Source organism: Stylophora pistillata, chromosome 9 (genome assembly GCF_964205215.1).
Source record: "Stylophora pistillata chromosome 9, jaStyPist1.2, whole genome shotgun sequence".
Classification (NCBI taxonomy): Eukaryota; Metazoa; Cnidaria; class Anthozoa; order Scleractinia; family Pocilloporidae; genus Stylophora; species Stylophora pistillata.
Genome location: NC_142527.1, coordinates 29881805 through 29907729, shown reverse-complemented (window position 1 = coordinate 29907729; position 25925 = coordinate 29881805). Strand labels below are relative to the sequence as shown.

At 40.4% G+C, this 25925-nt stretch overlaps 4 protein-coding genes across 7 annotated transcripts in view; all 4 read left to right on the top strand.

Annotated features, from left to right (window-relative positions):
- Positions 1-412: 412 nt before the first annotated feature.
- On the top strand, positions 413-25925 carry LOC148724231 (uncharacterized). The gene is made up of 4 exons (XM_088733618.1): positions 413-555; positions 938-967; positions 24290-24466; positions 24836-25925. Exons 1-4 carry the CDS (start codon positions 517-519, stop codon positions 24920-24922), a joined length of 333 nt encoding a protein of 110 aa, XP_088589744.1. The 5' UTR covers positions 413-516; the 3' UTR covers positions 24923-25925.
- Positions 4340-21262, top strand: LOC111332848 (TPR and ankyrin repeat-containing protein 1). Of its 3 annotated transcripts, none has more exons than XM_022938307.2 (14): positions 4340-4479; positions 7647-7871; positions 8172-8402; positions 9531-9681; positions 9949-10340; positions 10441-10674; positions 10819-11049; positions 11140-11290; positions 11456-11881; positions 12082-15341; positions 15672-16316; positions 16512-19353; positions 19725-20084; positions 20614-21262. In XM_022938307.2, the coding sequence occupies exons 2-14, from the start codon at positions 7677-7679 to the stop codon at positions 20787-20789; spliced, it is 9294 nt and encodes a 3097-aa protein (XP_022794042.2). In that variant the 5' UTR covers positions 4340-4479; positions 7647-7676; the 3' UTR covers positions 20790-21262. The 3 variants fall into 3 exon arrangements, with proteins under 3 accessions (XP_022794042.2, XP_088589742.1, XP_022794043.2); XM_022938308.2 differs by lacking the exon at positions 4340-4479 and adding an exon at positions 5401-5508; XM_088733616.1 differs by lacking the exons at positions 4340-4479; positions 20614-21262 and adding an exon at positions 5393-5508 and having other exon boundaries at positions 16512-19360; positions 19725-19912.
- Positions 4393-25925, top strand: part of LOC111338137 (TPR and ankyrin repeat-containing protein 1) — a 47645-nt gene continuing 26112 nt past the window's right edge. Inside the window, exon 1 of one of the 2 annotated variants that reach the window (XM_088733614.1) lies at positions 4393-4479. The gene's annotated coding sequence lies outside the window, so the exon portion shown is untranslated. Of the gene's footprint in view, positions 4480-5431; positions 5509-25925 lie in introns of those variants that run through there. The other variant, XM_088733613.1, reaches the window with a different exon arrangement.
- LOC148724232 (uncharacterized) lies at positions 22675-24145 on the top strand. Its single transcript, XM_088733617.1, has 3 exons — positions 22675-22967; positions 23148-23506; positions 23928-24145. Exons 1-3 carry the CDS (start codon positions 22739-22741, stop codon positions 24027-24029), a joined length of 690 nt encoding a protein of 229 aa, XP_088589743.1. The 5' UTR covers positions 22675-22738; the 3' UTR covers positions 24030-24145.

Sequence of the window (25925 nt, the reverse complement as noted above, 5' to 3'; positions counted from 1 at the left end):
TGGCGTCTTGATTATTTCTTACAGCCTTCTGACATTCATTGCATGGATATTTCTGCGCTGACTTTGTCTTTCTAGAAGCCGAATTTGTCGAGACCTCACCTCTAGCTGACGGTCCAGGTTGAGGGTGAATGTCGCCGCAAAGTAGGATAATATTAACTGTAATGGTACGCTCGTTGTCGGGCATCGCTAAGGTCATCACGCCACGCGTTGGCCATCTCAGGGTTGGAAGCTTTTCCCGTTGGTACTGCGAAGAAACTCTATGAATAAAGGTAGAGCGATTCAAACTGTAATGGACGTATTCGCTGGAGCTGCTGAGGACTAGAGTAGGTAAAATAACTACAAAAACCAGCAGAGGGACAAAAGCATGACTAACCGCCATTATGCTAATTCAAGTAGAGAATCAGCAAACTGACTTTCTTTCTTGGCAGATTCCGCGTGATCAAGGACGCCATCTTTCTGGCTTTTTTCGGTCTGACTTGTACATTTGCCTATCAAGCTGTCGAGAAGGAGCGATTCATGGAACAGTATGTCTTGACAACCTTCGTTGTCTTGCAGGTGAACCACACGTCATTTTACATTCTTATAATCCTTTAACCTCTTTCTTTCCATCCATCCATCCATCCTTTTCTTCTTCTTCTTTTCATTTTATCACCTTCTATCAACAAGCATCGCTCCGGAATCATCAAGTCCTGTTGAACAGGAACTCATTGCGGTGACTTTTCATCATTCCAATTTCTTCCTCTGTTATCCATGTTTTCTTCATTCTATTCATTTCCTTCCTACCTATTTTACTTTTCATTTTCAAATATCACAAAGCAGCATTAATGCTTTGTAAGAGCACACTTTCGTGCTGATAGTAGTGCCAACTCCTATTAATTATCAACGAGCTCCGCATAGTAAGGTTGCAATCGCCAACCTTTTTTCCGATTCATTTCAGGCCATAGCCATGTTTGTCTTTGGAAGAGAGGTAAGCTTTACTGGACTACTCAGGGCGGTATAACAAGGCACATAAATAAAAAAAAACAAAGATTATTTGTAAATAATTACAAATGAACAAAACAGTTGTGTTAGTCCTTTAAACCCTAAGAGTGACTAATATCTGATTTCTCCCGACAGTATCACCCTGAATTATTTATTGATTATTAATTATTATTATCAATCTATTATTATTATTGTTAATTATTAATTAATTATTAAAGCCATGAGAATATAGAAAGTTACAAGGAACTAAAGAAGCTCTTGATTGTTAAACAAATTCTCCTTGTCAGCACCTTAGAAAGTGTGTGGAGAACAGTATGGAGAATATGCACACTGATGTTAGGGTGTAACAGAGTTCTTTTCTTATTTCTCAAAGAAACTGTCTCCCCTACTGAATTAATAGCTGAGAGCTAAAAAGAAGAAGCCTGTTGTGAAAAATTTTCCTTTATTATATAAAAAGTCACACCATGTGACGCTTTAAGAGTATGATATAATAGATAGATAGATAGATAGATAATAATCTTTAGACAGGGTGCGTTCTCACAGAAGTGCTTTTCAGAACGGCCCTGTAAGCACCCACCCAACCCACCCCAGGGGAGGACATCCATCACACAGTATACTCGTGCGTGGGAAATTAACGTCTCCTACCCCTAACCCTGCAGGAGACGGGACCTCCATTTATTCGTCCCTATCCGAGAAGACTAGAATATCTAACCATTTCTTGATGTTACAGATAGGAAGCATATTCTTCTCAGTTATTTTAAGACCTTGAGTGTTGGTCCGTAAAATAGAAAGCGCGTAAAAAAAAAAATCTAAAGAAATTAAAAATTAATCGTAAACAGACCCAAGGCTTGTACTAGGAACTTAATCCACAGGCAACAACGCAACCCGGGGAATAGTGTGAGCTCTTTTGTCAACAGTTACCCGAGGGATAGCAATTTAACCAAGCGTTCAGTATCGTTATTGTCTATTCCTCGTACAACCGAAACCAATGACTGTATTTTTGCTCTCCCTGATAAAACAAGAGTTCTCCGAGTAGTCGGCAGTTACTATTTGGGCTCCCGACGACAATCTGCCAGATTTGATAGTGCGATCAACGCTCGAACAAAAACAATCAATGATTTTGTGCTAGACCAAGAGAGCTGTGGAAATGAGTGAACCGTGATCATCATAACTTTTCAATTTGTTTGTTCAAATTTTGAATTTTAACTGGTGTATTACTAACTGATATTCTTAAGGGTCGAAAAGATTTCGTTAAGCAAGTAGAGAAAGCCAAACCAGACGCAAGCACCGCCGAGATCCAGCCAGCAGCAACCGAGGAACCTGAAAATATTTACGAGACTATTGAGGATGTGAAACCAGGAACCGACTTGAAGTCAAATGAAAAGACCTCGAAAGAAAAATGCAGGGGTAAGATAAAAAGAAAAATTAAAATCTGCTCTGTTATTATCTAAGAGTTCAGATCAGTGGTTCGCTCTGATGAAGGGTAACGCTCGAGACGTCAGCTTTGAAACCCTTTACGGTGCAAAATTTATATAATCAACGCAGTTGATAAAACAAAAGTATCTTTTTATATTTACCCACCGACGCAGCACCATAGTCTCTTAAAAAACTTACCAGCTTTATTCCTATATTTGTGTTTAGGACTTACGTAATCTTTAATCGACTAAAACAAGGTGACCCAACGGTATTATAATGACTTGATTTCTATGGTTAATTCCGCGACATAAGGAGCCCCGTTTCGTTTCTAAATACAAAATCATTTCACTCTCTCGTTAGAACAAACAGCCCGAGAAAATGATCACAGTTTCCACTTTGAAAAACCTCAACATCTACAGGAAGGAGGTCAATATGTCATCGAGGCCTGAACCAATCAGAAAACATATCTTTTGCAAAGCTGTCAGGCGCACGTAATCATTCAAAGATTCAGTCACATCACAGTAGAACTGCCGGCGGTCAAATAGATGCAATGTGGACACTTAACGCATTTTCCTCTTCGTAGAAATGTTATCTCGAATAATTAGATTCTAGAGAGAGTCATGACCACTATAACAGCTTAAATTTTTGTAGAACAAATAGCATTTAAACTTGTTACATAAATCTGCTCACAGAGCAATAACCGAGTTACCAGTCAGCGGACACCCATTAGAATTCCAATATTGAAACAAATGATCCCATCATTTCAAGAGAAAAGACACCTTGGTGAAGTTATATCAAGCAAATCTTTCCACCATACAGTTGAAATGGAGAATAGTCATTCAAGTGGACGTCCCTAACTACTGTATTTTTTCCTGCGGTTAACACCCATTTGAAGGCCAACCATAACTTGCATACGTCTGTTTCTTGTTATCGTCTTAAATTTCAGTAACTCAACTATAATCTGCCAATAATTGAAAAGTAACAGGAGCTATGATTAAGAGGGCCGAGATTTGAATTTTTATATCCTTTTTCTTGCTTCACTCTTACCGAAGATCTCCCTAAGGAAATGAAGGAAGTGTTCACTTATAGTTGTCGCTATCTGGAAAGCACTGACCACGTCTTGCCTCCAGTACTTTTAGCTCGTCGATCATGCGGTTCACTGACCGGTAGCTCGGTAATTTTCGCTGACAAATCGATCGATTGATTAGTCTGCATAAGTTTGCATAGTCAGACCACAAAGGGGAGAAAGAGAAAAATACTGATTCTCCGAGCGAAAAATGCCAGGCCTGGATCAAATATTTACTTTTCCCTTCTCAGTCTCTTCTATTTGCCGGCTTTAGTTTTACAAATTCCTTGTTGCATTCAACCCGTTTGTTGATCAGGAGGCCTGCTATTAATAAGCTTTTGTTGCAAAATTAATATATAAAAATTATAATAACCCCCCCCCCCAAAAAAAAAGAGTAAAAGAAGTGTCCTTACTCTTTTATGTTGTAATATCGAGAACAATAATTCATGCCACAGTAAAACCAACATCCCTTCCATGGAAGTTGCAAAACTTACTCGAAAGAGAAACGAAAGCATGATATGGTAAAGATTTCGTCGTTCAGTGTCTCAGTTACATGAAATCAACCTTTCTTGAATTCTCTTTGTCAGCCATGGCCATAAATAATAGACCTGATTGTTGGGGTGAACTGTGAGATCTAAAGCCGTCGATAAGCAATCAAGGGTCTGTTTCCGGGTCCAGTAGGCTGCTGTCTACCCCCGTCAGGCCAATATTGGTCACCAGACATCTTAAGCAAACTCAATCGGGCTATTTTGACGGCTAATTGTCTTACGAGTGAATCGATAAGCAACTTCATCGCTTCTTCGTTGGGGTCATGAACGAAGTGTGGTCGGAAGTTATTTTCAAACATGTATTTTTTTTTTGCCTAGAGTAACGAGCACTCCGAAGAAGCAGTGTTTCATATGTGAATCGTACCTTTCTCTTGCCAGCAGCACGTACACCATCAAAACTCGCTAAAACCGCTTATTTAAAACAGTTCAAGACGCTGACGAATATCTGAAAATACAACAAGGCAAAAGGTACGTTAGTTTTAATCTCAAAAGTTGCATTCGCTATTCTAAAAAGGTTCCTATACAAAAGGCTTTGAATACTATCTTTGCAACACAACATCGCTCGCAGGTAATCGTCGTTGCCTTGTCTTTTCCGTGACCTGTCTAAACATGGATTTTACTGATAGCGGATCTAATCTGCAGCGCGAGAATTGCGAATTTTCTCGCCCATCCATCTCTATTCCTACTTGAGATTTGCGCAAGAATAGGCGCCGAAGTTAACTTCTCAACTGTCAGTTCTTGCACCAGTAGAACACTGGATTTATGTTGAGCTAAAAAGCGATCCTCTGTTTGGTTTGTCACTTTCATTCTCGAAGTCAAAACTTATCGTGAGCCCTTGCGTCGACAAGACACGTCTAGAAATTTCTAAACAACGCTTTTTTCACTTACAATGTATATATGAAGTTCATATATTTTGAACTGCGGTATTAAATACGTTTATTAAATACATCCCTTCCATGGAAGTAGCAAAACTTACTCGAAAGAGAAACGACAGCGTGATATGGTAAAGATTTCGTCGTTCAGTGTCTCAGTGCATCATACGTATTTTTCACTGTTTTTTTTTTTTTTTTTTTACTGAATGAATTACCAAAGACTCAAAACTCTTAAAAAAATACTGAACACTGACAATTGCGACACATTGTGTATCTCGGAAAAAATTTGAACTATGATTGTACAAAGGAACTACTATGAGAAAATTATCAGTTTAAAACTGATTAAGTCACTTAAGAAGAAACAATTTTTTTCTCGGAACTCGTCGTTCTGTTTCTCAGAAAAACCTGCCGTGACATGAAGTGCAAAACAATCATTTTTTTTTTTCCTAAGACAAAATCTATTGGCTAATGGCTGATCTGTCACGGTCACTTGCGTTTAAAAAGGGAACTTAAAGTGATGTTTTGAATGTTTCCCAAAACACTGTCGATCGGAAGATGATCGTCGCTGCTTGGTTTTCGAGAGAAGAGAATATAAATATGTGAACTTAAACCTTTCTACTGTCAGGTAAGCGTTATAAAATTCATGGCAAGTGTTTCTTTAAATTATAGTCGAACGTCATAAAAATACAATTACAGAAATGGGTTTCACATTGCGTTTCAAAGCGGCCAGTAATAGGGGAAAATTCCTGCCCTACGAAAGGCAGTTGGATTCTGTCGTCGCCGTAAGCCCTTGGACGGATTTGTAGCCGCAAAAAAATTTCTTAATTCAATGTAAGGGGAGCGCGTCGATTTGATATATATATTTCTATATTTATTTCTGATCCTTCGTCATGACAAATCCGAAAGAATTGCTCTGTAAGTGTCAGATTTAACACTTTTAATCGAATATAACGAGATGGTTTTGATCCAGTAAATGGTGTTTTCGGTAATGAATGTGAGAAACAAAGGCGAGCAGATTTCCGATCCTAAAGTCCATAACAGTTTTAATCACAGTACTGGGCAGCGCAATAACAAAGACCGACAAGCACAAACACCGTACGCTTAAGTAAGCAGACATTGGTAGCTCAAAGATATATCAAACAAGATAAAACTGACAACCTTCACCGCTTTTCATTTAGCTACCTCATCAATTCGAATCAGTTCAAGACTGCTAGAGTTTGATCAACGCTTGCGCTAGTTAGATAATTAAAATTACTGAGAAACGGTGATTTTTGGAAGTTCAAACTAAATGAAGAAGCGAAGAGACTCGCAATAACTCCTCCTGAATATTGAAAATAATCAGCTAACCGCGTACAATATCCTTCATCACCATGAGTGCATCGCCATAAGAGCTATAAGTGCCGCAATCGATATCAACGCATCTATATTTTCCACTTAAAGAAGATAAAAGAACTCTGCAGACGAACGCATATAACGGATACTGACTTATAGTTTGAACTCTTGGTTAAGGCCTAGAGGACAGCTATGAATTGCGTTTGTTTTTTTGTCGATGTTCTATACCTTCATTTTTTTTACTGCTGAAATATTTATTATTTGAAAGCGAAATTATTGGTTTCCAATCGATGGAAGTGTAAAAAGGAATACATAAATAGCACATACAACGATAGTTCGAAATACATGATTTTTAGGAAAATCACCATTTTCAGATTATTGTTTAGTAAAAACCCGTGGCAGTGCGAACTATACTTGAGTTAGCCGTTCCAAAATATGGCCTCCTGTTTTCCAGAATAGATAACTAGATCGATTGTAGAAGAATTGGTCGCTCAATCGTGAGTCTCCAAGTTTTGGTCAGCTTTTTCTTCATGTAAATGGAAACTCGAGAAACCAAACAATTATGCCACATTTAACGATTTTCCAATCACCCCACACCTTGACAGATAATTAAGTTGCAAAAAGGATTCATCGATTAACTTTGTTACTTTGAGAAACGAAGGGTTGAAAGAGTACAAAAGATGTGGAAGATCGTTACAGTGTACCTAAACCCCAATTTTTTTCGCTGAACGAAATATGCGTATTTTTTGGAGTATTTCTGTGCAAACATTTTTTTATTTGCTCAAATCCTCAATTTTCTGTGCCCAGTCAAAATACGGAAAATCGGCCGCCATCTTGGCTCACGACCGAGCTTAAAAAGGAATGGTTCTAGCGGGTAATGTGACGTCAAATCAAGAACACGAAAGTCTGCATTTCACACATTGTCACTTGTTTGGGAAGGTTGTAGTCGATATTGTCCGAAAATATGCCGACTAAGTGTGTTGTAGGAGGATGTAACAACGTACGAACTTTGCAAGAGGGTATCGCGCTTCATACATTCCTCATACAACACACCTAGTCGGCATATTTCGGACAATATCGACGACAACCTTCTCAAACAAGTGAAAATGCGTGAAATGCAGACTTTCGTGTTTTCGATTTGACGTCACATTACCCGCTAGAACCATTCCTCTTTAAACTCGGTCGTGAGCCAAGATGGCGGCCGATTTTCAGTATTTTGACTGGGCACAGAAAATTGAAGATTTGAGCGATTAAAAAAACTTTTGCACAGAAATACTCCAAAAAATACGCTTATTTCGTGAAGCGAAATAAAAACTTGAGGTTTAGGTGCACTTTAACGGTAACAGAGTCGTTCAATTTTAATGGTGCTGAAATAACTAAAGAGCTTAATCTGAAGGATTTGTTCGGTCATTCTTTGTCTGTTTATTTCAGAGGAAATTTAAAGAGGATGCGAAAAAAGCAATGGAAAAAGGAGATAACAGCAAAGCCATCGAATCATTTAAACTCTCTTTGCCGCAAGAAGAAAACACGACAGACGAGCAGCGTAAAACGTTGCAAACTCGTTGTGAATTGTACTTCCAAGAAAAGGCCTTTGAAGATTGTCTTCGCACGGGGCGCAAATTGAAAAAAGCTTTTCACAAAGAATACAAAAATGAGGTAAAATTTTATGCTATATTTGCTGTTTGACTTTGTTTTTTTAAGCCTACTAGCACTCTACGATATTTAATACTGTACAATGAATAGTTCAAAGCAGGTTCCTAATCATAAAACAAGAACATGAAATAAAATTCCTTTAAAAATTCTCTACGACATCAGATTGCATTTAATGGACCCTATTGGGTAAACAAGTCTGCTTAATACTATCTAATCTATCATTCTATCTTTTTCTATCTGTGCCTCTATCAATCGGTAACTGTCTAATTATCTATTCAATTTGTTTATGATTATTCTGTAAAGGATAAAGCTACACAGTGGAAGAGCTGGGGAAACGAGTTAAACAAAGAAAGAAAATACGACCTAATGGCTGGGTATTACACAGTTGCCTTGGAATTCACACCAACATCAAAGATTGAGCTGATGGCCTCTCTTCTAAGCAACCGCTGTCTAGCGCTTAACCACTTACAGAAGTTCGACGAAGCTTTGGAAGACGCAAAAGAATGCATTAAAATGAATCCAAAGTGGTTCAGAGTAAGCAACTAGTTTTATTTCAATCAATCAATACTTTATTTACCCACATAGCGTCATGGAGCTCGTAGAGCTCGTTCAAAGTACGTACGCACGTACTTATCTTTCCATCAAAAACAGTCAACAGAGCCGCTAGAGTTTTGATAGTGCACTCACAGAGGACAAGTACTTTAAGGGAGATCCAAGAGCACCCATCAACCTCTCTCCTTGCCAACACACTTCGGAACTCAGGCGCCGAACACTAAGCAGTGACGTGTGTGGCATCTTTCATGGCTTATGTATCAATTAAGATGACTTTAGACTCTAAGCCTTTTTAGCCCCACAGTTTACCTATCGCCAAATTGTACCATGCGTTATCTTACTAGACTGGATCACTTTCGCTCATAACAATCATCATTAAGTCATCTTTAATCTGTTACATAACTGCAAAAAAGACTCAAGAAGCGTGTCAGTTTTCTGGCGTAAGGCTATAGCGCGCACATGACACCAGTAGCAAAACGAGCACCACCACGTAATAACTGAGAATAACATTTGTCTAGTTATTAGCTAATCATCATCCAAAATGTGCCGTCTAGTGGAACCCTATATATCAAAGAATGTGTTCATGAGAGTGGAAGTCTACTTTTTTTATGTATATTTATTAAAAACTGGATCATTGGATAATGCAAGTCAAGACTTTTTATTGGCTTAGCCATTATGGTATATGAGCCAATATACCATAATCTACAAATATGGTAAACGTACGCGTCAGCTTGAAATTAAAAGGGAGCTAAACAATTTAAGATTTGTTGAGATTTGTCTAATATCTTGGGGGCGTTTTTAATAAAACAGTTATTCCACGAGCGCGCGTTGGATATGAGATGATAGATAGCCAACGAGGTGCTTAGTGCCAAGTTGGCTATAATCATCTCATATCCAACGCGCGCTCGTGGAATAATTGCTAAATATACAAGTTATAATATCATGCTCACGTCAACAACAGTGCCCGATAGACAAGAACCTTCGAGTAATTCCTTACACTAACATATTCTAAGGCGTAAAAAAGTGTCAGATTAATGTATAATAAAATAAAACAGTCTTGTATGACTATTCTGCAATGAAAATTATAGCTGCTGCCAACATTATTTCCAGGGTTATTCGCGTCAGGGAGCATGCCTTCGAAATTTAAACAAAACTCAAGAAGCTCTGAAGGCGTTTTGTAAAGCACACACACACGCTCTTAACGACAAAGAGAAGCATATAACTGCAATAGATGTGATTACAACTGCTATGCTCACAGAAGGTTGGTAATCTGTTCATAGAAAACCTTTCCTGCTCCATTTTTCATCATTTAATGAAACGGTAGATGTGAGAACCTGCTAGTTATACTGAGATTGGTAAAGGATACTTTCCTCATTTTACAACACTAGGACTGTGCGCAGGCATCGGAAAGGGAGATCCTTATTTTCCACTAACATATCAACGTTTACAAACTTCAAAGTTTTCAAATAGAAAGCTGGAGTTAGCTACGCTCTAAGGATAACCAGTATTCCATTGACCCTTATTATAGGTGGAGAATCACAGATTACTTGCACTCTGTCATCCAGCGTGTTACAATTTCTGGTAAAGGACGCATCCGAAAAGAAAGAATGGAAGAAACTGAGATTTCTATATCTTGGTAGCGCCTCAAGCCCAGCATCTAGAGGACTGGCTATTGAAAGTGAATGCGATGCTTCAAGTGTGCCTCTCGACCTTCTCATCAAGTCGGATGTTAAAGATGTCCACAGCCTTGTCAAATCTCTTCTTCAACACAACGCCTCCGTGAACGGATTACGGAATTGTGCCAAGCCTCCCCTTTTGGCTGCCATGGAAATGATGAACTTTCCTCTAGCTGTGACTTTGTTGAGGAACAATGCCGATCCAGCCTGCATAGTTGGCAATGGGATTTTCATTAACAGAGAGGTGTGAAATTACTCTTCGATAATAATTTGCAAGCCAGTATTTAGTAGTTATTGTACTCAATTGACTTTAAAGGACTACGATGTGTCTTGAAACTTCATAGGGTCAACCTAAGCAATGGCTTCAACTCGGTCGCAGAACAGTAGACGCCAATGACAGTAAAAAGGCTGTGATGCTGCTCAATATGTCTCTATACCTTTCGGATTCCACCAAAGACAAGACTATTAGAGCACAGATATATCATGCGCTGGCAGAGGCCTACTTCATTGGGACCGAGCACGAAAAATGTATCGACGCAGGAAAGGAGTGCTTTAAGTTACAGCCAGTGAAATCGGAGGTATTCCTTTTTTCAGTGAGCACTCCATCGCAGATTACAATGTATCTAAGATAATACTTTTCGTCCGTAGTGGCTGACATACATATCTTAATGAATAATTTCTTCGAATAAAATGAGCTGACTCGTTGAAATTCTTATTAAAAGGAAGAAGCAAAGAGATGGGGAGGACGAGCCGACCAAACCTTCCACCTAAGTGATTACAACCTCTCCATTGACTACTTGAATCAGGCCTTAAAGTACACTCCAGCTGATTCAAAAGAGACCTTTTCACATCTGCTGTGCCGACGTTCAGAGGCTTTCCAGCAGTTGGATAACTTCCAAAGCGGTTTGGAAGATGCAGTGAATGCATCAAAGATGTGCCCAGAAATGTCTGAGGTAGGTATCCCATCAGTAGTAACTGCACATTTCCCATTCCTTTTACATGAAAGACAAAATCAAATTTACAACAAGCATCCTTTTCAACAGGTTTATCTACACCAACATAAGTGTTTCCAGGCGTTAAAAAGGAAAAAAGAGGCGATGCATGCGGCGAACGAATGCCTAAAGAGAACAACAGATGAGAACTTCATTTATAGACTTTTGTGTGACGCTTTGGCTACTGCTGCCAGTCTTAAAGGTAAAGATTAAAAATGAACATTGCATGCAAAAATATCATTTCGTGATGTAGAAGAACCAAAAACGTCGCTTTCTAAATGAGAACATCTTTTTACGAGTGGAAAGATGCAGATGGGTAGCCTTATTTTGATTGAGTTGAAACTAAATGGTAAATCCTTTCTCTTAGAGGGAACATCAGCTCTAACGGCCCCTGTGCCCAACAAACTGCTGGAAAAGCTAGTGAGCGAGGTGATAAAGAAGAAGGATTGGCATAAACTGAAAATCCTGTATCTCGGTGGAGGAGGAACAGCGTCGCAATCAGTAGGAAATGGAGGACTGGCGACTGGCATCGACGCATCGAGTGTCCCACTTGGAGAAATCATTTGTTCTAATGTGCCCGAGCGACTCATTTTAGTATCAGTCCTCCTCAAGCATGGAGCCTCAGCAAATGCCATTAACGAATCCGATGCAGTACCTTTAGATGAAGCTATGAGACTGCCAAACTTACCCCTTGTGGAAAAATTGGTGCAGACTGGAGCCAACCCTTGTGTAATCAGTAAAGACGGGAAGCCCATAATTCACCAAGCATTGAGGAGTGGTCTTCAGAAGAATGGTAATTTATCTGGAATTGATGTTACAGTAATCGTCTAGAGAGGCAGTGGGATTCTACAATTTAGGTGCAATTGCAACAGAACAGTAGACTAAAGCTGGTGTCATATTACTGAGAAAAATAAAGAGAGCAGACGGGACTTCAACTTTTATTCTGAATTAGACCTTAATCCTGAGTAATGCTTCTTATTATCAATTTGTTAGGGACGCTTGAATTCTTAAAAGCAATGGTGAAGTCTACACTCCCCGAGGTTCAGTGTGTCCAAGACACAGAAGGCAACACCCTTTATCACATTGCATGCATTGGTAAGAATGCTCTGTCAAAAAAGTGTGACGCAATCCGAATACTTCGAGAAGCCAATGTAAACCCCAGTCTCCTTAACAAGAAGAAGGAATCTGCCATTCAAAAGGTTCCGTGTCGTGATCCTCGCCATAAGATGTTAAGTACAGCATTAGAACGCCACAAGTTGAATTCGTCTGTGTCTGTAACCCAAGAAAACATCCCTGAAAACGTGTCTAATGAACAACATGATGAAGAACGTCAGGTAACAGGTACAGAAGGGAGAGAAGTTTCGCTTAGTAGTGAAGAAAAAGCGACAACAGAAGCCAATAACACTCCTCAAAACGGCAACGTTTGGAAGATAGATGAAAAACAACAGCTGCGAATGCAAAGGAGAGAAAATATTACCATCCTCATCGGTGAGATAAAGCCTCTCTCCGCATTTGTTCCCATGGATACAAACGAAGAGCACGATGATATCGAGATATTCAATGAGCCTCCAGGGAGCCCTCATGCAGTGGAGAGTAACAGCGACGCAGTGGTGAACGAGGAAACCGTAGTTGATGATCGAGGTGATGGTGATAATGAGATCCCCGGTGATAATGATACAGAAAAAGAAATCGACTCCAAATCTCCTTTTGAGGATCTTCCTTGGGAAGTGGATTGTACTGATCGAGTTTGGAAGATTATGAGAAGCAGAAGAGTTGGATTTTCTACGAGGAGACGTATAATCGATAAAATTCGCATGCTAGCGAATGGCAGATGGAGTAAGACACTCTGCAAGAGACTCGAAGGTGAAGCAAAGAAGAAGGACATCGAACTTTACGAATCAAAGTTAACGAAAGGTCAACGAATCATTTGGGAAAGAACAATCGCTTTTTCTGGTCGATGCAGCGAAGATCCCGAGCTCCGCTTGAAGAAGGAGACTTCTGAGGGTCGAATCTATTCAGATATTATTCGGGTGTGGGACATTGTGTTAGACCACGACAAACTTCAGCGCTCTATAGACCTCATTGTCAAGTCACATGACAGGGGAATGGATTGTATCGTAAAGAGGAAACTCAAAGGCATTCCGCTAGAATCTGGGGGCAATAGCGCCTTAACTTCCGAGTGTCTTCCCAACAAGTATGCAGAGATTGGTGATTCGGAGCAAAAAGGAAATCCACGAGCCAAGAAAAGCGCACCGAAGAAGTCAACCATTGATGACAATTTTCCTCAAGTATTCTTTCCACCTGCGAGTGCCAATGAGCAAGAATATCACATTCTCAAGTTTTACTCATTCAGCACCGCTCTCGTGAAAACCGTTCTAGAAAGCGACATTTCTTCTAAGATCGACTTTCCTTTCAAAATAACTGAACTCGAGCATGCCATCGTTAACCTCCGCCCAGATCCTCCGATGCCTATCATTCTTCTTGGTCGAAGTGGTACGGGAAAAACTACTTGTTGCCTCTACCGCCTATGGGACCAGTTTCAAAGTTACTGGGAACGTGCTGAAACTGCTGGCCCCCACATACCTCGATATCTGCCCCCTTCATTGGAGACTGGTCAATGTTCCGAAGACAATGAAACATTACAAAGTAGAATTGAGCAGGATGCAAACCAAGCTGTACGTAGTGAACTACGAGCATCTGTATCTCCAGAATGTCAAAAATCCGATGCTTTGTCGTATTCAGTTTCAGCTTGTGCGTCACAAAATGACGATCAAGTGACACAATCAAACTATTGTCCTCCAAGGACAGAAAGCCGGCTTGAAGACAGCGACCACGAAGAAAAGAAGCAACCTGAGATGTATGAACATCTACATCAGATCTTTATTACAAAGAACAATGTTCTCTGCAGCGAAGTTGAGAAGAATTTCAAGGAGCTATGCCGTGCTTGCCCAGCAGCACAACATCGTGTACCATTTGAAGACCAATCTCTTCCTGCAAAGATTCAGAGCATTGCTGAAGAAGCGTGGCCCCTTTTCGTGAATTCAAAGGACTGGCTTCTTATGTTAGATGCATCTCTTCCTGGAAAAACCTTCTTTAAACGCGCTGACGATGGAAGCTTGCTTCGGAAAATTGATGGCTGGGGAGAGGAAGATAGTCATTTACAGTTCATTCCAGCCACAGAATCAGACGACGAAAGTGATCACGAAGAAGAACACGAGGAGGTCGCTGGAACACAACATGCTAGCGTAGAAACGAAGCATAAAGGAAAAGAAAGTTCCATTAACGGAGACAAAGACCCCAGAAGGGAAATCACTTACCCTGTTTTCCTAGCTGAGTTATGGCCAAAAATGAAAAAAGTTTCGAAAGAGAAGGTTGATTACCATCCCACTTTAGTGTGGACCGAAATACGGTCTTTCATAAAAGGTTCTGCCGAAGCCCTGTTGAGCGAAAATGGAGAGCTCTCACTTCAAGATTACGAGTCCCTCGGAAAGAAAAAGGCTCCGAATTTCACTGCAGACAGAAAGGTAGTCTACGATCTCTATCGAGTTTATGATCGACAGCGATCCTCAAAACGAATGTTTGATGAGGCAGACGTGGTGTTCAGCATTCACAAGCGTCTTGAAGACATAGGTGCAGCTGAATGGTCTGTTCATCAGTTCTATGTAGATGAAACCCAAGATTTTACACAAGCAGAGTTGTCTGTGTTGATTCGTTGCTGTCGCTACCCAAATCAACTATTTTTTACTGGTGATACAGCACAGAGCATTATGAGGGGAATTTCTTTCCGCTTTAGTGATTTAAAGTCTTTGTTTCATCACGCCAGGAGGGCAGCAGGCATCACTGATGACCAGAATAACTTCATTAGAGTCCCAAAAAAGCTATATCAACTGACGCACAATTATCGATCACACGCGGGAATTCTGCGCCTTGCCTCCAGCGTCGTAGATTTGTTGCTGAAATATTTTCCTGAGTCGTTTGACAGATTGCAAAAGGATGAAGGACTTTTTGAAGGACCCCGGCCGGTCCTTCTGGAGTCCTGCAGTCCTACAGACTTGGCAATGATTCTTCAAGGAAATCAGCGGCAATCTTCAAGAATTGAGTTTGGTGCTCACCAGGTGGTTCTTGTGTCGTCAAATGAGGCGAGAGATGCGTTGCCGGATGAACTGAGACATGGACTTGTCATGACCATCTACGAGGCCAAGGGACTTGAGTTTGATGACGTCTTGATTTACAATTTCTTTCAGGATTCTCAGGTAAAATATCAAGCTCTCGTAAATTATCGATACAAAAATATAATCTTCATTGTCAAAAGGCGTCAGAAAAGAGATAGTTCAGCAGGTTGTAGATGTTTTCAAAGGTGCGGAAAGCTACCATCAGCAGTCTTATGCCCTATCGGTCAGTTATAAGTATTGGACCGAGGAAATGATGAATGCATACTCAACAGCAAGAAGAAATGATTAATTTTTTTTTCAAAACTCCTTTCAAGAAGTAAGTAGTCGATTAAAAGCGCTTCACAAACGGTAGTTGAGGCATCCTAAGCATTTTTTTGACCAAAGAAACATACCTTGTATCTTATGCCGCAGGCAAGGAAAGAATGGAGAGTTGTCGCCAGTTTTATGAGAGATGAAGGACTTGCTAATGTTTCTAGTTCGACTGGTCTGGTTGAAATTACAGAGGACGGCGTTATAGTAGAATCTTCGCGTCCCCTTGAATTTGATTCGGACAAGCACAAGGTTCTCAATTCTGAGCTCAAGTATTTATACACAGCCATCACTCGAGCCAGAGTAAACGTCTGGTTCTTTGACGAAGACAACGAGTCTAGAGCACCCATGTTTGAGTTCTTCCAGAAACGTGGCCTTGTTAATGTTGTAACAATGGGAGATCATGAAGCTGGATCTGGTGAGCTGTCCAGCATGTTTGCTGCTCGGTCAACGCCGGAGGAGTGGCGAAAGGGTGGTATGCGTTTCTACAAACACAGATTGTGGAGAGCTGCTGTACAGTGCTTTGAGTTTGCTGGAGATGATACTTGGGTTCAGAAAAGCCAAGCACACCAACAAGTGGAAGAAGCCATCAAATTGCGTACCACAAATCGTCAGCGAATGAAGGATGAATTCCTCAGGGCTGGAGAAAGCTTCCTGAGATGCAGCATGTATGATGAGGCCGAGATTTGTCTAAATAACGCCCAAGAGTGGACCCTTTTGGCTAGACTGTACGAGAAAACAGGAAAGGTTAATGATACGAATGAATTAGTGAATTTTGTTCGTGGTAAATTGATGCAAAGCTAGGGAATGTTCTGTTTTATTAAAGTAACATCTTTCAGGTTCTCTAACACTACCTATTTATATTGTGTCAATGCTGATTTTCGATTCTGGTTCGCCGCTATTGATATTTTCTCCTTACTCCGTATTTTCGTTATTTGGTAGTTTCAGGACGCTGCTCGTCACTTTAAGAAAGTAAGACTTCACAAGGAAGCAAGCAGATGTTACGAAGCACAAAACAACTACGCGGAGGCCATCGAAGTCTTTTTCCGTGCAGGCATGTTTGAAGAGGCACTGAGAGCCCTCGAACGCTATAATATCCTGGCATCGAGCGGTGACTTAGAAGGAAAACAAGGCATAATTCCCCCAAGATCAACCCGTACAGTGGAGAGGCTACGTCACCAACTGGCAGACCAACATTTCAAAAGAGGGGAGAAAAACCAAATGGGCGAGGTCCTTCGATACCTTCCATCTATCACCGATCGTATAACATTCTTGAAGAAACGCGGATGTCTTATTGAGGCAGCGAGAGCTTTGGATGATGACGGGAGAAGGGATGAAGCTGCTCGGCTTTTAAAAGATGCAGGGAAATTTGAGGAAGCTGAAAGGTATTCTACTGATCCCAAATTTGCTGCCGATTGTATGATATCTCTTGTTCGCACTACCAAGAAAAACGAAAAAAGTCCTGCTTTTCTTAAAAAAGCTATTGAGAAGTATAAAGCTTGTGATGACCTGAATGGCCAAGCGGAAGCTCTGTTGTTGCTAGGAAGATTTTCCGATGACATTCAGAAGTTCCAGGAGGCGGGAAGATTGTTTGACAAGTGTAAGAATCCGTGCGGGGAAGTAGAAAGTATCACGGAGTTGCTCAAGACAACAGACTGTGCACCTCCAAAAACCTTCCATCAATGGTTGGCTGTGAGAGCCTTGGAGAGAGTATTACAAATTATTCATCTTTTGTACATGCCAGCCTGGAAATTGACCGCGGCGCAACGCATTGAAGTCTCGAAGTGTGAAGAATTCTTTGGACTTTTTAAAACTGATGTTGCAGAAAAGAAGAGATACTTTTGTAAATGTGGAGGGCGGTACGCCAAGCTTGATCCTAAGATCCATGATGAAAGCAGCACTTCTAACATTGACGCGACGATAGAGACCTCTGAAGCACACCAGAAAATTAGTCGGGTCTTGATTAACGATTGTGCTAAGCTCGTAAACTTGATTTGCACGATGCTTGAGGTAACCTTTTCCAGGAATTCTCTGTGCACAAAAATTGAAATGGAATCAACCTGCAACAATCCTAGTTGTGAATATCTGCATGAAGATTCTGAAGAGCTCTTCAAGACCCGCTTCCTTGCGTTATTCCATTTGATCTATCTGGAATCAGTCGTTGAATCCTTCATGTCGGGGACGACCTCAGAGAAAGAACAGCAAGATGCCCACCCCTTAAATTTCTCAAAGTTTAAGAAGTTTCGCTCTTGTGAACGATTCTATGACTTCTTGTTTCCCACGTCTGGTTATCGAGGATACCATCTTACACCAGAAAATGTTCCCCATCTAAATAGGACAAAACTGGTCACCAAGCGCATTTCAAAGTTCGCACACGTTCTGTGGAAAGAAAAGTCCGAAGAGTCACGTCGGTCAGACACTGACAACTTTCTTAAGGTGTCATCGTTTTTGCAGCTAATCGGCGCAACGAATTCTATGGTAAAGTGGATTTGTGAAGAGGAAAAAGAGTTCGAAAAGGAGACAAGGAACCCACAATTTAGTTCCATAAATGATTTGTTATCAAAGAATGGAATGGTAAAAATACGGCATGGGCGTTACGAGAGCTACTTGCAGTGGTGGGAGGATGGAAAGAAGAAACTGTATGTTGATGGCGATGTGGAAAATGCTGCTCATCTGATCATCAGACGTTTCCTCACTCTAACAGCAAAGCGAAGCAAAATGATTTATCCATCTATTGCCAACACCATTATGATCTTAGAACATCAACTGACGGCTTGCCTTGCTTTGTACTGCCAGTTGTGTAAGGAGCATCGATATCCAGTTTGTCTACCAGCCAGTTACCTCACGATGGTAAGGTTCTGGGACAATTTAATTGTAGGAGCTGGGACAGGAAAATTTACTTTGTATCAAGCAGTGGAGAGAAATTGTGCACAGGTAACCAGCCAAATTAGACTGTCTAAAGCTGCTCGGTCTATTCTAGACCACATAGTGAGGCTGACATGTGGCGAGGAAGCCCATTGGTTTGATGTTGTAGGGGACGCCCTTGACTCTGATGAAAGTCCGTCGTACTGTGACTCCGGAGAAGCAGAGAGAACCCTAGTGCTTTTCCTTACCATGTTGTGCAACTGTGGAAAAGGAATTTCCATTCAGTCGGAAGAAATAATGCTGAGAAGAGCGCTTCGTATCAGGTCCAACCCACAGTTGACTAGCCGTATTAAAACAGTTTTAGAAGAAATTAAAGATGTGCAAGGGCGTTGTGATGTGGTTTCAATTTTCAAGAAGTTCCTGAGAAGTAGGGCCGAAGAACTATATGATCTGCGCTGGAATAAAGAGGAACTTTGTTACGATGAAGCATGCAATCCAGCGACTTACCCCGGGACATTTGACGCAAACTTGTCTCACATACGTGACGAATTGAAACAGGAGCAACATGAAGGGAAAACGTCTAAAGAAAAGGAACATTTGAATTTAATCGGGGCGGAAGTTACGGAGGAGAGCATGGATGTGGTTTATACAGAAGAAGAGATTAAAGAGAAAGAAAACATGCGAAGAGAAGTGAGCGCTACCACAATCCAAGAAGAAGAAATCGAAGCGAAAGTAGAAGTGTTACCCGCTAAAACGCTAGAGAGGTCCCAGTCCAAGGAGGAACAAACGAATTTGGAAAATGATGTCTTTGAGGAACATTTTTTCCAATTTAAGGTCGACGCATCTGCATGTGGAATATGTAGGGTTAGTTTCAAATCTTCAACTGACGAGACCCAAATGATGGACGAAGACAGCAAAGGTAGTCGGTAAAGTCTATTTTGATTAAAAAAATTACCTAATATTTCGTCCCCATGCAAACCTCTTTAGGGTTTATTGGCTCGTGTCAATCGAGTTGGTTCAAGGAAAACACCAGAAACACCAGTGATATACCATTTACTGATAATCGTATCATGCTAATTCAAAAAACAATGCTGAAGCGGTGGTTGTAGGTTTTGTTGAGATATTTGGTCATAAGCGTGATAGCTTGGGGCGAAAGATCACAACATAATGGAAGATTTGCTCATCAATCTTGAATAATGCTCAATTGGTTCAAATTTATGGATTATGATCACAAAGAAATCTGCCAAAAGTATGACCGTTTCATATTTGCTCTCTCATCGATTTTTCTAGTTTCCGAACCAACTGGAGAAATGGCGTCGTTAGGCAATGAGATAGAGAATCCAGAGGCCCATAGAAATTCCCGTGCACATTTGGAGAAGGAGAAGGTTTTCAACCTTTATAAAGATCTGTATTTGTCAAAAGTCTGTCCCTTACTTGCGAGAGAAGCACATCTGCGCAAAGGGCTAGAGGATCCTTCCTTGTCTGGTATTGGATGGGATATGGAACGCTTAGAGACAAGTCTCTCTAAAGTGAAGAGCCAAGTACAGAACATAGAGTCTTCTTGGATATTGGAAAAAGTCCGCTTACTTCCAGAGGCGGTAAAAGAGCTTGAAATCACTCTTCAAGAGACAGAAAAGATCGTGCAACAAGGTAATCGCGACAAACATAAACTTAGGGTATGCGTCTGGATTACGTTTCACCTGACATCAAAAAAATCGACTCTAGAAAATTTTCTCAAGTCATATTGTGGTGCGAAAAAAGATACAAAATCACTTATAGGTCTTTAACACTCAAGGCTGTAGACACTTCATGTGTTGCCTGGATGTTTTTTGAAAAGCTACACGCTGCTAGGGTATTGACGTTAAAACATTTCACGGCATACAGGATTCAGAGCTATTTCTAGATCCTCCTAGGCTCCTTGTCAAAGGTAATATCAATAACTTGCTATATGAACCTCCGTCCATACGATCCAGGTGACAAAATACCAACTGTAACTTGCGGATTAGCCCAATGGAGGACACTGGCTCGGAAGCGTCGTACTTTCCCCGTATTTTTATGACACCTCGAAAGTTAACAAGTGCCTGGGTGACATAAGTTCTTTGAGTGTTTAAATCTGTTCTTCTATGAAAACCAAGACCGCGGCTAAGCTATAATTACAAGAGATTTGTTTTATTCTTAGCAAAAAAAGAATCCATCTCTACTGAGAATGAAGATAGTGAACCAGGGGAAAGAGGAGAAGGATTGCAGGACGAAGACCAGGAAGAAGAAAACGAACTCATCCCCATTAAAGAAATGCCAAATAAAAGCAGAAAAGGCGGCAGATCTAAAGGACAACGTAAAAAGCGTAAAAAGTAGATGGATCCCGAGATGCCTTACAAATTTTTTCCTGTAAATACCATATTTTAAATACGTTATCAAACGGGTTTTGTATGGCCTGTTACGCAAGTGACTGTCCATTGGAAAAGGTTGTATGAAAACTAGCCCACAAGAAATGGATACATATATAATTGACACGATTTGACGACTTTGTCAGTGGAACAAAGGAAAAAGGCAAAAGCTGTCAACTCCATACCACGGATGTAATACAAAGAAGATGAGACTAAAAAGGATAATATTTCTCGGCCTGTAGCCGAAAAAAAAAATGCATCTGAATTGTTGCATATACGCTGTATTTCTCGTAGAGCTCTTTTTTAAAAATTATGTGGAAGCATTTTCGAGGTAAACTTACTTAAGCTCAAATTAGGGTCCGATAAATATTTGTGTTGAAAATACTCTTAATTCGCGACGCCGCAGTTTCTCCTTAACAAAAGAAAACATTTTAAAATTTAGCACAATGGCTGAGAACATGTTGAAAATTTGTCCTATGATAAACAAATAGAATCCATCGAACAGAACTTCATTTCGAGCTCTTTCCATAAAACAGTATCATGCCTAAGTAGTTAAATCTACTGTAAAATTGGCGGCATCATAGTTCTGGAACGGCTAAATTTAAGTTGTAAAACTTCACTCAGCAGCAAGCCCTTATCTTAAAAAAGAAAATGCTGAAGTTGTCAAAATCTATCGAAATATGTCTGAGACCGTCCCGACAAACTGTTCTACTGGATTTCCTCATAACATTAGTATGCATAACAATTGCGATTGCCATGCAACACCCACTATTTCAAACTTCAACCCTTTGGTCAACGTGCGTGTAAAATTGATTCGACTGCCACGAGGGAAAGTTGGTTTTTGAGCGCTTTCAATATAGTCGGTATGTGTCTCGGAAAACTGTTTCCTTCCACCTTGAAAAAACTGACATACTACATACGTGTGAGCTTGGGATAATCAATTACCACTTAATTAAAGCTCGATCGTGAACTCTTACTTCTACGCAGTTTTGAAATAATGTACATATTTGCTTAGGATGAAATACAAATCAGTGAAATTGTTGGGTCACTTTCCACATTCTGTCTAAAACTAAACGAAGACTCACCTCGAGAAGCGAGATGGTTAGAAACGATGAAAAACGTTCCGTTGCCGTAGCGAGCTATCAATAAAGCACATATAGACAAGCCATACACGCTGTAGAATGAGTATAGAACAAGCTGTACGATAAAAGGCATCCAGTCGTGCAGCAGGACCCATCTCTAGTGAAAGTAACGCACTTTCCACTCAATCAACGAAGCCGAGTATGTGTTTAAAATGTAGGAATAGATGGAAACGGATTTTAACCGCTTCTTGCCGCTGACTTTAGTATTCTAAATAATCAAAAGTTGACAGTTATACAAATCAAAAGATTTTAAAAGAATAACCAGTAAGGTGATAACTCAAGTTATAACTAAACCATTTTTATCCCCCTTCCCCACCACCGCCAGACAACCTCTCCAGCCAGTAGCCATATTGGATTTAATCAATGAATAACCGGGTATAATTATTCATTCAAACCATCGCAAACAACCGGGCTCTCGGCAATGTTTTTTATTTGAGGACATATATATCTACACTTCTTCGGTCGTTGCATGACAAGACATAGGACGTATTCATACATGGTAGGGAAATGGTTAATAATGTCATCCGAGCTGAAACTGACACAGAAAATCCTATAAATGTCATGCATACGGTAGAGAGGACGACTATTAAGCACCAGACGCGATTTTCTCCTTGAAACCGATTGGCTGATCATTTTCGGCCAGATCACGTGGCATAGAGGCTCGGATGGCACTATAGACCCCTTGCACATGACGTCACTGGCGATTTAGGATCACGTGACAATTTTCATCTGGAGGACAACCTAGCGTGATAGATCGAAAGAAATATACGCAGAGATGTCAATCATGGTCAACTTTTGTGCCGTATTTGGCTGTTCTAACCGTTCAAATCGTAACAAAGACAAGCGTTTCTTTAGAATACCTACTGTCAAAAGTAATGTCGGAGATAATTTAAAATTGCTTCAAAAACAACGCCAAAGCGAGTGGGTAAAGAGGATCAAACGTGAAGACCTGACTCCAGACAAGTATTCGAACGCTCGTGTTTGTAGTGATCACTTCGTATCAGGTAAAACGCTACAATAATTTACCGCATAATTTTCAAACTAACCAATATAGGTCTTAAGGGTACAAGTATTTCATTTATAGTGGTGTTGAATCCATAGCGATTGTTTACTTTTGGTATCTGCAGCTTCTAGTTTGTTTAGTAGCTTGCAGTTCGTCTAGCTTCTAGTTTGTTTACCGCCAGGGCAACCAACAGATCTCTACGATACCGAAGATGCCGATTGGGCTCCTAGTTTAAACCTTGGCCATAACTCCGTCAAGAATGTGGATGGAAAAAGGAAAGATCGTTATGATTTGATAAAGGAGAAAAGGAGAAAATCAGAAGGTGCACAAGCGCTACTTGAGCTTCAGAATCTAACTGAATTTCTACAAGAGGAACCTGTGGAGGCCACAGATTGTGTTACCGCGACTGGTATCAACGAATCAACTACAGAAACAAGTGAAACTTCTCTAAAATCTTGTGAAACTCAGACTGATACAAGTTCAAGCGATATCCAGGCTTTAGAAGCTGAAATCAAGTCTCTGAGAGAAGATAACTCGAAGGTTAGAGAACAACTAAGGGAAGTCTCTCTAGATGAAAGTGGGTTTCGAGACAACAACGAAAAAGTCTTGTTTTACACTGGTCTACCTAGCTGGAACTTGTTGTATTGCATTTACAACTTTGTTTTACCATATCTGTCACAATCAGCCAAATGTACCTTGAGTCCCTTCCAAAGACTTATGCTAACTCTAATAAGACTTCGGCTGAGCTTGTCTGGCAAAGATTTGGCCTATAGATTTGGAGGAGTACGTGAAACAACTATATCAAGGCCTTTTTTTAATGTTCTTGATGTACTATTCATGAGACTCAACCTTTTGATTTACTGGCCAGAAAGAGAACAATTACTAAAGACCCTCCCAATGGATTTTCGCAAACACTGCCCTGGTTGTGTAGTAATAATTGACTGTTTCGAAATACTTTTAGACAGAGCCTCAAATCCCCTTGCCCGTGCTCAGACGTATTCATCCTACAAGCACCACAATACAGTTAAGTACCTCATTGGAATTACACCTCAAGGCAGAGTAGCCTTTATTTCAGATGGCTGGGGTGGAAGAGTCAGCGATAAACACCTTACCGAGGAAAGTGGTTTGCCTGAAAACTTACTTCCTGGGGATGTAATCCTTGCAGACAGAGGATTTGACATAGCCGAGTCTGTAGGCTTATTTTGTGCACGAATAAAGATCCCTGCCTTCACTAAAGGGAAGAAACAGTTGAGTGGAATTGAGGTTGTGCAGACCTCAAAATTTTTAATTTTAACTGGTGTATTACTAACTGATATTCTTTAGGGTCGAAAAGATTTCGTTAAGCAAGCAGAGAAAACCAAACCAGACGCAAGCACCGCCGAGATCCAGCCAGCCGCAACCGAGGAACCTGAAAATATTTACGAGACTATTGAGGATGTGAAACCAGGAACCGACTTGGGAAAAAGTCAAATGAAGAGACCTCGAAAGAGAAATGCAGGGGTAAGATAAAAAGAAAAATTAAAATCTGCTCTATTATTATCTAAGAGTTCAGATCAGTGGTTCGCTCTGATGAAGGGTAACGCTCGAGACGTCAGCTTTGAAACTCATTACGGTGCAAAATTTATATAATCAACGCAGTTGATAAAACAAAATTATCTTTTTATACTCACCCACCGACGCAGCACCATAGTCTCTTGAGAAATTTACCACCTTTATTCGTATATTTGTGTTTAGGATTTACGTAATCTTTAATAGACTAAAACAAGCTCACCCAACGGTATTATCATGACTTGATTTCTGTGGTTAATTCCGCGACATAAGGAGCCCCGTTTCGTTTCTAAATACAAAATCATTTTACTCTCTCGTTAGAACAAACAGCCCGAGAAGATCACAGTTTCCACTTTGAAAAACCTCAACATCTACAAGGAAGGAGGTCAATATGTCATCGAGGCCTGAACCAATCAGAAACCATATCTTTTGCAAAGCTGTCAGGCGCACGTAATCATTCAAAGGTTCAGTCACATCACAGTAGAACTGCTGGCGGTCAAATAGCTGCAATGTGGACACTTAACGCATTTTCCTCTTCGTAGAAATGTTATCTCGAATAATTAGATTCTAGAGAGAGTCATGACCACTATAACAGCTTAAATTTTTGTAGAACAAATAGCATTTAAACTTGTTACATAAATCTACTCACAGAGCAATAACCGAGTTACCAGTCAGCGGACACCCATTAGAACTCCAATACTGAAACAAATGATCTCATCATTTCAAGAGAAAAGACACCTTGGTGAAATTATATCAAGCAAATCTTTCCACCATACACTTCAAATGGAGAATTGTCATTCAAGTGGACGTCCCTAACTACTGTATTTTTTCCTGCGGCTAACACCCATTTGAAGGCCAACCATAACTTGCATACGTCTGTTTCTCGTTATCGTCTTAAATTTCAGTAACTCAACTATAATCTGCCAATAATTGAAAAGTAACAGAAGCTATGATTAAGAGGGCCGAGATTTGAATTTTTATATCCTTTTTCTTGCTTCACTCTTACCGATGCTCTCCCTAAGGAAGTGTTAACTTATAGTTGTCGCTATCTGGAAAGCACTGACCACGTCTTGCCTCCAGTACTTTTAGTTCGTCGATCATGCGGATCACTGACCGGTAACTCGGTAATTTTCGCTGACAAATCGATCGATTGATTAGTCTGCATAAGTTTGCATAGTCAGACCACAAAGGGGAGAAAGAGAAAAATACTGATCCTCCGAGCGCAAAATGCCAGGCCTGGATCAAATATTTACTTTTCCCGTCTCAGTCTCTTCTATTTGCCGGCTTTAGTTTTACAAATTCCTTGTTGCATTCAACCCGGTTGTTGATCAGGAGGCCTGCTATTAATAAGCTTTTGTTGCAAAATTAATAAATAAAAATTATAATAACCCCCCCCCCCCAAAAAAAAGAG

Coding starts and splice junctions, on each gene's coding strand:
- LOC148724231 (XM_088733618.1), top strand. CDS start 517: ATGGAACAGTATGTCTTGACAACCTTCGTTGTCTTGCAG. Junction 556..937: donor CAACCTTCGTTGTCTTGCAG/GTGAACCACACG, acceptor GATTCATTTCAG/GCCATAGCCATGTTTGTCTT. Junction 968..24,289: donor TGTTTGTCTTTGGAAGAGAG/GTAAGCTTTACT, acceptor GATATTCTTTAG/GGTCGAAAAGATTTCGTTAA.
- LOC111332848 (XM_022938307.2), top strand. CDS start 7,677: ATGGAAAAAGGAGATAACAGCAAAGCCATCGAATCATTTAAACTCTCT. Junction 10,675..10,818: donor TACAGCCAGTGAAATCGGAG/GTATTCCTTTTT, acceptor TCTTATTAAAAG/GAAGAAGCAAAGAGATGGGG. Junction 16,317..16,511: donor TGTACGAGAAAACAGGAAAG/GTTAATGATACG, acceptor GTTATTTGGTAG/TTTCAGGACGCTGCTCGTCA.
- LOC148724232 (XM_088733617.1), top strand. CDS start 22,739: ATGTCAATCATGGTCAACTTTTGTGCCGTATTTGGCTGTTCTAACCGT. Junction 22,968..23,147: donor TAGTGATCACTTCGTATCAG/GTAAAACGCTAC, acceptor GTTTACCGCCAG/GGCAACCAACAGATCTCTAC. Junction 23,507..23,927: donor TGAGAGAAGATAACTCGAAG/GTTAGAGAACAA, acceptor AAATACTTTTAG/ACAGAGCCTCAAATCCCCTT.